The 13,855-nt window shown below is 44.4% G+C and overlaps 1 protein-coding gene across 2 annotated transcripts in view; it reads left to right on the top strand.

Moving 5' to 3' along the window:
• The first annotated feature begins 1,378 nt into the window (after positions 1–1,378).
• Positions 1,379–13,855, top strand: part of ACVR2B (activin A receptor type 2B) — an 85,964-nt gene continuing 73,487 nt past the window's right edge. Inside the window, exon 1 of one of the 2 annotated variants that reach the window (XM_074283629.1) lies at positions 1,379–2,259. In XM_074283629.1, coding sequence (XP_074139730.1) covers positions 2,208–2,259 — 52 coding nt within the window. In that variant the 5' untranslated portion in view covers positions 1,379–2,207. The remainder of the gene's footprint in view (positions 2,260–13,855) is intronic. The other variant, XM_074283630.1, reaches the window with a different exon arrangement.

Below are 13,855 nucleotides of genomic sequence, written 5' to 3'. Positions count from 1 at the left end.
AATTTCAAAGTGCTATGTAAATGATAGCTATTATCATTTGTTTTTATTATGTGCTAAAATGAAAAATGCTGTTGTGAATATTTTAGTGTCTTTGAAAACTTTCTGCCTTGAAAAGTCTTGGGATCACGTGCTCAGGGGTGAGAGCTCTAGGTCAAAGGTATGACTATCTAGATTTTTAAAAGCACAATTCCAATTTGCTTCCCATAATGGTTGTCCTACTTCACAACTCCAGTTAAGAGTGTATTAATGTGTCAAGCCCAGCTTTCCATAGTATGTTTCTGAGCTTGTATTTTCGATATTTACGAGTGTCTTGGTTCTATGTGTGAGAGTCCCTATGTTCTTGGGTTGTGCTCTTGGGTATCTCACTTCTACCTTTTCCAAATATGTTTAGACCTGAACTTGGAAGGCTTCTTCTACCCGCAGCCTATGCCCAAGATCCAACAGGTTCTTCTCGGGCGAGAGATTCCAGTGGCCAAGTTGGCCAGGAGTTGGAGTTGCATACGAGCCCCCTCGTTCTGTGTCATGGACATAACACCAAAGCCACATTACGACCCACAACTCAGAGAGGGTCGGCCCGGAGCCCTCAAAGAGTGCTTTTCATTGGCCTAGGGGCACGTTTGGCAGGTGACTGTTCCGACCACAGCAACAATCCACCCCTTCATTTTCACTTGGTCTGGGGCCAACCCGCAGCAACCTCCGCTGGTGTGGTCTCAAGGAGGCCGCGGATGGGAGCGGCAAAGGCAAGGGCCACTGGCCCCCTGCGATTGCTGGGCACGTTCTGCGGACGCCTCAGCTGCGGCAGGCATAGGGCCTGGGGACAGAAAATCGCGGCCCAAGGGACAGAATCCTAGTCAGGGCCAGAGGAGGCGGGGCAAGGGCTGGAGTTGCTGGGGCTTGGGAGGGAGGGGGGGAAGGAGGGAAAGGGAGGTGTGTGAAAGAGAACTGGGAAGGGGGAAATGGGAGAGGCACAGAAAAGGAATTATTTTTTGGTAGGTGAAGGAGGGACAGGCTGGGAGGGATGGAGCGGGAAGGGTCTTCCAGAAGGGTTGGGGAAGGGGGAATTCCAGGGGAAGGGGGAGAGAGGGAGGGGCGAGGGCTATTCCCGGCAGGGGAAGAGGTGGTAAAGAGGGAGGGGCGGGGGTGCTCCCTGAACACACACCCCCGCCCCGTTTTTGTTTCTCACCCATCCCAGGGTGGGAGCTGTCCACGAGGCCGGCAAGATCCCGCCCCGCCCCGCCCCCTCCTCGCACACGGGGTCCGGCCCCCCGCCCGCCTCTTTGTATCAAACATCCGGGTTTCCCCGCGGGCTCCACTTTGCCTTCGCGGCTCAGGAGCCATTTTGGACTCAGTTCAGCTCCCCCCGCCCCCCTCCCCCGTTCCCGCCCCTCCCCCTCCCCGCGCTTCCCCCAGTCCTTTCATGGCCACTCCGGAGCTGGAGCTTGCACCGGCCTCTCTTCGTCGTCGTCGTCTCGCTGTCCGCAGCCGCCGCCGCCGCCTTCTCCTCGTCCCTGCTTCCCGACCCCACCACCCGCTTCCCCGGCGTTCCCAGCTCCGCCGCGCTATGCCTGAGCCCGGCGCGCCGCAGCCCCCTCCGCCGCAGCCCGCGCCTCCCCGCTCCGCCGCCGCCCCCCAACCCAGCTGCCGCCCCCCGGCCGTCACCGCCGCCTCGCCCCGGAGCCCGGGCCGCAGCCGAAGCCTCAGCCACCTTCTGCACGTCTTGCGCGCTCCGCAGCTCCCTGAGCTCCTTGCCTGAGCCCCGCAAACTTTGGGGTCTGGGTGTGCGCCCCGCGGCCCTGGCCCCTGTGCCCGCGGCGGCTCCGGACTCCCTCAGGACAAAGTCTCCCGGCGCGTGTGGGGAGGAGGCGAAGGAGAGCAGCAGCAGCCGGAGCCGGAGCAGCAGCAGCGGCAGCAGCAGCAGCAGCAGCAACGCGCCCTCCGAGGGGCCAGGGCTGGCCCTGCGCTTGCTTCACCCCCTCCCCCGGCCCAGCCAACCGGCCCGCCGAAGTAAAGGGAACCGGCCGGGAGCGCCACAGAGAGTGGAGTTACTGGGTCGGATTAACCGAAGCCCCTTCTTTGCCTGCACCCCGCAGGCTTCTTCCCGCCGCTTCCTTCTGGACTCTTTCTGGGGCTCCTTTCTGCCTCTTCCTCCTCCTCCTCCTCCCCGCCGGCTCCCCGCGTGGCGCGCGGTGTTTTTGTCTTCGTGGAAGATGACGGCGCCTTGGGTCACTTTCGCCCTGCTTTGGGGGTCGCTTTGCGCAGGTGAGTGTTTGCGGGGCTTCTTGGGGAGGGGGAGCTAGAGGAGGTTCTAGCTCCGAGCTCTATTCGAGACTCCCATCATCCGGGACTCCCCAGACCCCCGAGGTCGGGTGACCTGGGATCTCTCTTAAGTTTTCAGTTCTCGGGGGGCTGGGGGGCGGGACGGGGTGTGTGTTCGCGTGTCCGAGAGGCCCGCGGCGAGCAAAACTCGCTGCAATGTTTACCAACAAAGGAACTTCCACGAAACCTCGTCTTAGCACCTGTACCCTCAGTCCATTTCCCACTCCCGAGTGCTTCTTTTTTGGGGCGAAAACACCGAGTCTTGGAGAGGACCCAGGCCGGGTTGGCTTTTTCGCGTTTTCGCCGCTGTAGCCGGGCAAGACTGGCCGCGGCTCGCGGGGGCCAGCTTTTCCGCGCGAGCTCTTAGCCTTTCGGGCCCCAGTTGGGGAGGGGGCGGCCGCGTGACCTGAGCTCCAGCAGGATTCGCGCTTCTTGGAGAGAATGCATTGTTGCTGAACAGGGTTCCAAACTGCCCTCATGGAGGTCCTGGTGGCTGAGGGGCATCTCCCGTAATCACACCTTAAAGAAATGTGCCCAGAACCCGAAAATCTCTTTCGGATGATGAGAGGCACTGGGGAAGGAGGACGTTTGAGGTGATTTGTGGCGGGGTGAGCTAATTTAGAGTTGTAAAAACCAAACCCAGCCACGTCCGTTCCCCTGGCATGTTAAGGAGCCTGAGGTTTTTGTTTTTTAGTCTCTCCAACTATTTGCTAATTTATTGGACTCTGTTGCTGCTTTTGGAACGGGTAAAGGGGCGGAGCGGAGTGCTAGGCAAGTTAGCTTTACACTCCGGCAGAGGGAATGTTGAGATTGGGGACCCGTGGGGCTATTTTAAATTGTACCTCCCTACCTCTGGCAGAAAAAAGTGTTTGTCTTGGACTAAACAGGCGGTCTCTGCTGGAGCGGCAGCCTAGACACTGGGCACCACGGGTTTCGGAGGGTAGGGGCTGGTGGATCTGGTTGGAAGGGAGGTAATTTTCAGCTGCCAGCCCCCGGAGCGTTCTGGCTACGCTTTCGGGGTTCTCCCTGGAGCGATCAGCGCGCGGAACCCTATTTAATTCCCTTCGGCCCTCTCTGGGAGCTCAGCCCGGCGGCTAGGTACTGCCCCGCCCCCTCGTAATCCCTCGGCCCCAGGGGGCCGGGGGTCGCTTTAGTGGTTAGGGAGGGGGGGTTGGAGTTGTGCTGGAGGAGACGGTCGGGCCCCAGATCTCGAGGCTCGGAGCGCAGCTGTGCGCGGCCGCTGCGCGGGGCCGGCTCGTGTTTAAGACTCGGGGGGAGGGGAGGAGAGAGGCGGGGCAGCAGAGGGGGAGGGGAAGAAAAGGGGAAAAATAACAAGTCTCCCCTTTCGGGGATTGGCGAACAATGCTGAGTGTGAGAGCAGGCTCGCCTGCACACGCACATAACACACACAAACGCGCGCGCGCGTACACACGCAAATACACACAGACACACTTATACCACACACCAACAACACGAACTCGGATTCTTGACGGTCCCTTCCTCTCGCCCCATTTCCTAGTCCTGTGCTGGCTAGTACTTTGCTTTGAACAGCGATGAATGTTATATACTCTCTCAACCACTCCCCCTCCCCCCAGTGATTTCCCACGGTTAAAGGCCCAGGGTCTGGAGTGCTTTGGATCGGGCCCTATGGGTGCAGCTGGATTTGGATTGTTTATGCGAGAAAGGAGGCCGAATTTGAAGGTTGCTTTCACCAAGTAGGGGTCCTACGTTGATTTCTCTTGATCTCCTCCTCCCTCCAGGGAGTGAATTGTCGGGCTGCTCTTTAGATTGGAGGGAACATCTAGGGTCCAGTAGCACATCTGGAGTCTTTTGGTTCTGGGCCTCTGGTATTATGGTGTTTAGGAGATGGAGAAGTGTTAAAGCTCTCTTGCCTATTTGAAGGAAACCGCTTAGCCACCCCCTCCACTCTTGGCCGAGAGGCGGAGCAGGGACACACCCCCGGCTGCGGGTTTGGTTTGGGGAAAGCCAGGGCTCGGGTCTTTGTTCCGAGCCCCCATTAAACATGCAGTGTTGTCTCTTGGGCCCTGGCTGCAGCGGTTCTGTTAGGAGTATGGGGAAGGCGCATTTTGGGGGACAGGAATCCAGAGGTATTCCCTCTATGAAGGGTTTGTGGGGTTTCATGAGCTGTTGGGGTAGAAATTGTGCTGAAGCTAAGAATGCTGTTGACCAAACTGGTCACTGCTTGTATGGGAGGGGTGGGGGTGAGGGTTGGTAGTGGTGGGGAGGACCGGAAGATTGGTAGGCAACATACTTTACCCAAAAGGACCCCGAGTGGTTTCTGTTTGAAATGACAAGGCAATTTGAGAAGTGTTTTTTTTTTTTTTTTTTTTAAAGCGTATGGGTGCACTCCGTGGGGTGACTAGTTAGTAACTCTGTTGAATAAACCAGATGCGTTCTGGTAGTTCTTTCTGCTCCAACACCTAGTCATCCTGCTTAATTCGGTGTTCCAAAAGTCTGAGTGCCGTTTTAAACTTTAATTACTTAAAATGACACTAAGATTTTCGGAGGTTCCAGTATATACCTAGCTGTGTACTAAATGTTTTCTGCTCCCCCTCCTCCCAATCGTAGTCCTCTGGAATATGGATTCAGATTCCCCCACAATGGGGGGGGGGGAATTAGGAAACAAACTTTGCTTATGGGATATGCCAGGCACTCTTCTTAGCCTAGCTTCAGGCTAGAAGATTATTTTGGCAATAGCATGAACGAATTGGAGAGAGGAGAAGTTGGAGTTTGAAAGTTGTCACAATAGTTAAGGACAAAAAGGAACTGAGGACTTGAATTAGAAGGGGATCTATCAGAGGATCCTAGGTCTAGAGCTGAAAGGAACTTTAGAAATCACTGAGGCTGTTTTTCTTTGCAATCCTACACATTTTATATATTGAAAACATTATTCTGAGATGGGCACTACTGGGATGCTTCACGCTACCTTGATAGACCTTACTAGGCTGCCAAAAGGGTCTATAACACAAAAAAAGCTTAATAATCCCTTCTAATCTCTAATAACTAGATATTAATTAGAAGAGGGCAGAAAGGAGATGGACATGATAGCAGTTAGTGAAATTGCAATCTACAGGGTCTCAGGATCATAAATCTGAAGTTAAAAGGGAACTGAGAGGCCTTCTAGTTCAGCCACCTTTTTTGCCCAGCAATCCTGTGATTCTAGAACCAGTGCTCTTTCCATTGTAACATGTTGATTGTATGGCTAGTGGTGAAGAAGATACAATGATCAATGATGACTCCAAGGTCTTGGACCTTGAGAACTGGGGGATAATGGTGGTACCATAAACAGAAATTGGGAAGAAAGGTTTGTGAGGAAGATGTTCACTTTGGGGTATTTTGAGTTGAGGCACTGTAGCACTCTGGTAAAGATGGCTGGCCAGCCAACAGTGCGATATGGGGAACTTTTTCAGGGAAGAGAGAGACCCATGTGTAGAAATGATTGTGGAAGTCCTGGAAAAGAAAGAAATCAAGAAAGAATAAATAAATAAGTAAATAATGTGGCCAAGGAGGAATGTAGCTTTGAGGAACAAATACAGTTTTATAGGAAGAAGTAGCAGTTGAAGTGGAAGAGAGGTCAGCGGTCAAACCTAAGTTTTATAGGTTACGTCCGTTTTGTGATTACTGGTAGTCACGAAATTAAATATAGCTTCAAATGACATTTTTCCTGGAAACTAGCAAAAAAAAAAAAAAAACTGAATTAAACTTTTAAAAGGGCTCTAGAGGATGCCGTTTTCCCTACCTCTTACTTGATGGGAAAGGGGGAAGAGAGTTGAGTTAATTTGCTTAATCAGTAAGCCCCAGGCAGGAGCTTTTCACTTGGTTTGGCATTTTGGATTAAACTAAATTTAGGAAAATCACCTATTGTATATCTCCCTAGGAGATTCTGAATGTTGGAACTGAACTGCTTGCATCCTCTTTTCTGGTTAAAGTTCCTTATACCAGTACATTTTCATTTTATGTGGTGTGTCCGTGCATTCATGAGATGCTAGATCTAAGTTAGAAGAGACTTTACTCATTCATTTTAGATATTAAAAAAAAAAAAAAAAAAAAAAAAACATGCTCAGAAAATGACTTTCCTAGGATCACTTAGCAAGGTAGGCACCCTTATCAACTATAAGAAGCATGCCTCAATACAAAGGCTGTTTCTGAGATTTATTACTTTGGCTAAATTATTTTACCTCTCCAGGATACAATTTAGTCATACACAAAGATTTTGGTTGTTGTTCTCCATACCAGGATGATTATAACTCTGTTCACTTCTCTATGGGTGTATATATTGAAACTTTCTCCCATCCTTCCCCCACACACACACACCTTTTTGTATCCCCAAGCATTTTTTTTTAATTGGAAATTGGAAATAGACAAAAGTAAACCAGAATAGTCCTAGCCCACAATGAACGAACTACCTGTGAAATCCAACATATAAATTCAGCGCACAGTAAATGTAAATACAAGATTTTTTGTAGAGAAAGAGAGAAGTAGAGTTGGCTCACCTAAAAGGAATCTAAAGTAAAGATGTTGAGGCAACATTGAAAAGGAGATATGTTCTTGGATTGGGAAAAAGATTATTGCCCTAAAGACAGGAAAATGAACAGAGGCTGAGAAATAGTTTCTTTGAAATGTTTCAGTTGTTAAGTTGTTAACAACTTAAGTTGTTAAATTATGTCCAACTCTTTTTGACCTCATTTGGTATTTTCTTGGCAAAAATACTGTAAAAATTTATCATTTTCTTCTCCAGCTCATTTGATAGATGAGGAAACTGAAGCAAACAGGGTCACACTGCTACAAAATGTCTGAAAACAGATTTGAACTAAGGAAGATGAGTCTTCTTGACTCCTCGCTTGTTTCTCTATCCATTTAACCTTCTTGAAAGGTTGGCTGGAATTAAGCTGAATGATTTTAAATATTAAGCAGAAGGATTTGTATTTTATCCAAAAAGCAGTGGGGAGCACTGTAGCTTTTTGAGCAGGAAAAGTAACATATCTATGCTTTGTTAAGATTATATTTGGCAGCTTTGTGAAGGAGCTGATAGGAAACAGGACGAATAGTTGAGAGGCCAAATCTGTATAAGATCCAGGCAACTATTGAGAAGGACCAACCCTAGAGTGGCAGCCATGTCTGGTCAGACATGAGAGGAATTGTGAACAAACTTGGTTCCTCGATGGATATGAGGAGTAAGAGGGGAAAATCTGAGATAACTCTGAGCTTGTAAATGTTATGTGACTGGAAGAACTAGAGGAAGGCTTCAATAGCCTTCAGACATCTGAAGGATATCCCTTGGGAGGGGGCTGTGACAGTGACAAGTTTCATTTTGAACAAGTTGAGTTTGAGCTGTTTATGGGAGGGCCAGATTGTTCATTTGGGAATTATCTCTGTTGAGATTTTAGGTGAAACCATGGGAGTTTATGAGATCACTGAGAAAAAAAAAAAGCCTAGGAAATGTAAATAACAAGGTGAGGCATCGATGAAGAAGCTGCAAAGGAGGATGAGCAAAAACTATTAGATCCTAGCTTTGGAGCTGGAGGGAAGCTTGGAAAATAGGGAGGGCAGCACCCTAGTTTTAAATAGGGGAAAAGTCACATGACTAGAGCAAGATTTATGGGCAATATTCGAACCTAGTCTTTTTGGCTTAAAGTTCAATACTTTGTCGAGAACTGAGGCAAGGTAATAAGATTTGGTAATTGTCAAATTTTTGGAAACTACTAGTGTAGGAAGCCAGTCTGTAAGGAGTAGAGAAATTCATGAAAGGTAAGACTGCTGAAGCAAGGGGTGTAGGTGGCTCTTTCTGGGAGTTTGGTTGAAAAGAAGAAAGAGCAGTGTGTGGTAGGGGGTAATTCCAACTTCAGCGTGGTTGTATGCAGCAGAAAGGGGAAAAGCTCTTAAAGAGAAATTGACATTTAGAGCTTGGCTCTAGGGCACAAGTGGAGGCTATGAGAGGGGGCCACCTTTTCTTCAGAGTCTGGGTGATAGGAGAAGTATTGGATCGGAGAGGGGTGACTGAGCAGTGATGTCCAGAGGTTTTGAGGTATAAAATAGTAGAGAAAAGGGTTCTTTAAGCTGGATAGCTGTTATTTTTCTTATGAAGGAGGAAATGAAGTCCAGCTTGGGGGGGAGGGGTAGCATTAAAGAAAGTTGTGGGGAGTGCTGTGGAGAGTCAATTAAGGAAGAATTTAAAAGGATTGCCACTGGGTAGTGAGGGCCCAGTTGAATTTAGATAACAGGAATTTTTAGTGTTAACAATTTTGCTGCTTTGGAGTAAGATGGGAATGTAGGGGGTGGGAATATCCCAGTTAGGGGGTTTGACCAGGTACAAGCAGAATAGGACAAAAGGGGTACAAATTCAAGGACAGGGTTTGCTTAAAATGGCTAACCATAGGAATAAGGAAGATGTATTCAGAGTTGGGAATAATTCCAGGTCTTTGTAGGAATGAAAAATAGATTGAATGATCCAGGAGAGAAGGAATGGTAATAGGTTGTGAATGAAGAATCTTGGTGGTCATTCAGACGGTGTAAAACATTTAGAAATGATGATAAGATCAAAGCTTGGACAATTTCTGTGTGAGGTTTGAGTTGGAGATAGGTACAAGTCAGAGAACTGGGAAGTCAGAGGGTATTGATTAAAATCCCTAGTTGTCAAGGTAGAGGTTGGCGTGAGGAGAAAGAAATGCCTTGAGAAAAGAAGGAAAATGACCTGGAGATTGGGAGATAATGATCAGACATTTATTGAGCCCCTACCATGTGCTAGGAACTATGCTAAACACTAATTGCAACAAATATCTGGATAGGATGATGAGGGAGATAGCAATTTTTCCTCCTTTAAGATTGACTCAGTGTTGGCAACAAAGGCAGACTGAAGGGGTGGAAAAGAGTAGCAGAGAGAACCAAAGAGAAAATGACTTTCCTAGGATCACTCAGCGAAGTGGGATTCCAGAGGGCCCATGCATCCACCCCACTAGTGGTGTGAGTTTTTCCTCCAGGAAGGAAAAGCATTGGTAGGAATATAAACTTTGGGGAGTAAGATTTTTAAAGTGTATGACGGAAGCCATACATTTAGAACTGGAAGGGACTTTTAGAGATCAGTGAGCTGACACTTGACTCCCTTTTTTATATCAGGAAACTGAAACATTTGAATGACTTGTCTGAGATCCCATAGCTAATAAGCTTGTGAGGCAGAGGATTTCAATCCAGTCCTTCCTGAGGTCCAGGTCCCAGATACTTTCTGTCTCCAAAAAAGTTTTGTTAAGAATAAAATTTTTTCTTGTGATACACTACTTTCTGTATAACTTACAAATGTACAGAAGAATGAAGTCTTTCAAGGCCAGGAACATTCATTATCTTCCATTTTATGAGTTACTTTGAATTTGTCTTGAATTCAAAAGGCATGGATTCCTAGATTCCAGATCTGTCTCTTGGCAGCAGTTAGTTGAGTGATATTGTGCAGATTATCCCTTCTACATCTGTAAGATGGAAGAAAACCTTTATTATACTACCTGAGAGAGGCAGTAAGGTTTAGTGTTTAAAGAGCTGATCTTGAAGCCACAAGGACTTGAGTTCAAATCCCACCTTAGACACTTTCATGATCCTGAGCAAGTTAAGTACATAGAGAAGATATTAGTGTAAATTACTAGGAGATTCCTCTGTTAGGGGGATCAATAGTCCAATTTCTAGTTCCTGCTTAGCCTTTCATCCCAATATTGAGAGACAGAGAAAGAGACAGACAGACACACAGAGTGTATATTATAAAAAGGTGAGTTTTCATTGTTATCAAATCCAATTTCCCTTTCACTGGAGAGATTCTGACAATTTCTCAGACAGCTTTTGCTTTACCACTTTCATTGGTTAAAAAGTTCACTATTGCTGGAGAAAATAAACCAGTTCTCTTATGGACAGATCTCACCGGAATAAAGTTCTTCCTTATATTGAGCCCTTTTGACATGTAAAAAAATTGGGCTTGAAGTGGCTAGATGATCTTTCTCAGTGACAGAGCTTGGGGCTGGCCCTTGGATCTCCATCTCCCCCCCCCCCCCCCCAGCCCTAGGCTTGGCCAAGCACCTATTTGTTTTGGTATCTTCTTACATTGAGACAGTCTCTTTCAGACTCAGGTGGGAAATTAAGGATGACAGCCCAGTGTGCTGATGGGAATTAGGACCCTGGCAGCACAACTTTGGTTCTCCCCTTCCCCCGCACAGTGTTTGGCTTCTTTGGGTTGGGAATGGCCAGAGTATCTTTTCACTCCCTCCCTCCATTTTGTTGGAGCAAATTCAGGTTCAACACAAAAAATAACATGGTAAAATCATGCATTAAACCAATAGGTATTTGCTGAATACTTACATTCTCATCTCTCTGTTACCTTCTTTTATAAAGAAAACAAAGGGGGAATGTATAATTCCAACCTGAGCTTAAAAAGTTTAAAGTTTAAAAAGAATTCTAATAACCACTCAATATATCTATAAGATGCTTTGTATTTTCCAAAGTTCTTTTCCATATTGTGTCTCACCTGGTCTTTTTGCCTACCCAGGGCAGTCAGGGGTAAAAATGGAAGACTAGAGAATGAAAGAAGTCTTTTTAAAGTACCTACTATATGCCAGGCACTTTGTTAAGCACTTTGCCCTTTGTAGTTAGTGCTGTTATTATTTATTGTTCCCATTTTTTGAGGAAGCTGAGGTAAATAGGGTTAAATGAATTACTTGTCCAGGGTCACACAGCTAAAAGAAGCCCAAGGCTGGATTTGAACACAGGTCTTATCTATACTGTGCCTCCTAGCTAGCTGTTTTGATAGAATTTTTTTTTATCTTAACATTTATATGGTATGCTAATACCTACAGAATTATGCATAATCATATTTTTATATTTTAATAATAACCCTGTAAGATAGGTGCCATTATTTTATCCACCTAACTTACTTGTGCCTTTATTTTCTCATTTATAAAATCAAGGGAGTTGTGTTAAGTGATCTTTCAGGTCTCTTCTAGCTCTGAAGCTATGGTAAAATTTAAACTCTTTGAAGTCAGGGACTATTACTTTTTAATTTTTTACCGTTTTGGTATTTCTAGGCACCTAGTGCAAGGCCTAGCAAGTGCTTAATAAAGGCTTATTAATTAATTGATTGATCCAGTGAGTGATTCGCTAGGGTTCAAATATCCAGTAAACATCTTCTATGGTATTTGAAGCTTGGTCTTCCTGACTCCCTCCAATCACCTACTATGTGCTTATTGAAAAATTTAGGATATAGATACATATAGCCCCTCCGAAGTGCTAGTCCTATTTAATCCAACACATTTATTAGGGATTAAGGTACTCTGCTTAAAGTTCTAGGAATGCAAATATGCAACAGATATTCTGCTTATAAGTAAATGTAAACCAAATTGGAGTCAGAAATAGGCATGGATCAGGACTTAACCCGACTGAGAAGTTTGCATCCTCTATAAAACTGTGAAATTCTTGGCTATCTGAAAATTTGAGAGATAAAAAAAATGTCTTGACTGGTGATAATGGCTGGGTAATGTTGAAGGCTCAGGCTCAGACTCATTTCCTGAAGCTACAAGTCCTGATATGATGACTGTTAGGCACTGGTGATTTTTAATGACAATTTTCTGACTATTTAAGCAGTCTATTTCTTTTTAAAATTAAAAAATATATATTATTATAAAATTTTTAAACTATTTTAAATTTTAAAAAATTCTTTTTTTCCTTGCTTCCACCAGCTTCTCTAATTTAAAAGAAAAGCAAACTCTTTTCTTTATATAGCATTTTTTCCAAATATATGTAAAGATACTTTTCAACATTTCTTTAAAAAATTTTTTGTAAAATTTTGCGTTCCAAATTTTTCTTCCTGTCTCCCTTGTCTCTCCTCTCCACAAAGCAGTAAGTAATCTGATATAGGTTAAATATGCACAGTTCTTTTAAACATATTTGTCATGTTGTCCAAGAAAAAGCAGGAACAACAAAGGAGAAACAACACCAAGGAAAAAATAAGCAAAGAACAGCAACAAAAGGTGAAAACATGATGCTTCATTCCACATTCAGTCTCCACAGTTGTCAACTGTATTGAAATTGCCTTGACTCACCTCATTGTTGAAAAGCACCAAGTCCATCACAGTTGATCATCATGTAATCTTGTTGCCTGTAAAATGTTCTCTTGGTTCTTCTCACTACACTCAGAATCAATTCATGTAAATCTTTCCAGATTTTTTTGAAATCAGAGTATTCATTTCTTATAGAACAATACAATTTCATTACATTCATATACTATAAATTATTCAGCCATTTCTCAATTGATGGACATCCACTCAATTTTCAGTTTCTTGCCACTACAAAAAGAGCTGCTGCAAACATTTTTGCACATGTGAGTTCTTTTCCCTCTTTTATGATCTCTTTAGGATACAGACTCAGTAGAGACACTGCTGGATCAAAGTGTAGGCACAATTAGAAAGCTCTTTAGGCATAGTTCCAAATTGCTCTCCAGAATAGTTGAATCATTTCATGATTCCACTAACAATACATTAGATGTCCTAGTTTTTCCACATCTCCTGCAACATTTATGATTATTTTTTTTTTGTCATCTTAACCAGTCTGAGAAGTGGGAAGTGGTACTTCAGAATTGTCTTAATTTGCATATCTCTAATCAATAGTGACATAGAGCATTTTTTCATATGACTAGAAATTTCTTAGTCTGAAAATTGTTCACATCCTTTGACCATTTATCAAATTGGGGAATGGCTTGTATTCTTATAAATTTGAGTCAGTTTTCTATATATTTTAGAAATGAGGCTTTCATCAAAACCACTGGCTGTAAAAAAAATAAAAAATAAAAATAAATAAAATAAAAAATTCCCCCAGCTTTCTGTTTCTCTTCTAATTTTGGTTGCATTGACTTTAAAACAAAACCCTTTTAAGAAGTATTTGTCTACAAGAAAAACAGGTTCCCACATTGTCCATGTTCAAAAAAGGATGCCACATGCTGCTACTTCAATTTATCACCTGTCTATCATGAGGTGTAGTAAACTTAATTCAGGATCCATCTTTTGGAGTCATGGTTGATTATTTGCATTAATCAGAGTACTTAAATCTCTCAAGGCTAGTCTTTGCAGAGTTGCTATTGCATAAAGTATTCTGGTTCTGCTTATTTCATTCTGAATCAATTCATACAAATCTAACAATTCATAAAAAATCTTCCCTGTCTTCTCCTGTTCATTATTTTCTAAAACACAATACTATTATATTGCAGTCACTTATCATAATTTGTTTCATCCATTTCTTTATCACCCCAAAAGAGCCACTATGTATTTTTTGTGTACTTGGATTATTTTTCTCTTTCATTGATCTCTTTGGAGACATACCTAGCCATGATATCAGTGAGTGAAGGCCCAGATTTTTAAACTGTGGTTTCTAACCCCAAATGGGGTTTTGTAACTGAATTGGGGAGGGTTGCAAAATTATGATTTTTGATCAGTAAATGTTTGATTTGTATAACTGTTTTATATACCTATATACTTTGGCCATGTAAAAATTTCTCAGA

The sequence above is a fragment of the Sminthopsis crassicaudata genome, chromosome 1 (assembly GCF_048593235.1).
Source record: "Sminthopsis crassicaudata isolate SCR6 chromosome 1, ASM4859323v1, whole genome shotgun sequence".
NCBI classification, from domain to species: domain Eukaryota; kingdom Metazoa; phylum Chordata; class Mammalia; order Dasyuromorphia; family Dasyuridae; genus Sminthopsis; species Sminthopsis crassicaudata.
The sequence above is the reverse complement of the archived record's forward strand: the minus strand, read 5'-3'. Positions and strand labels throughout refer to the sequence as shown.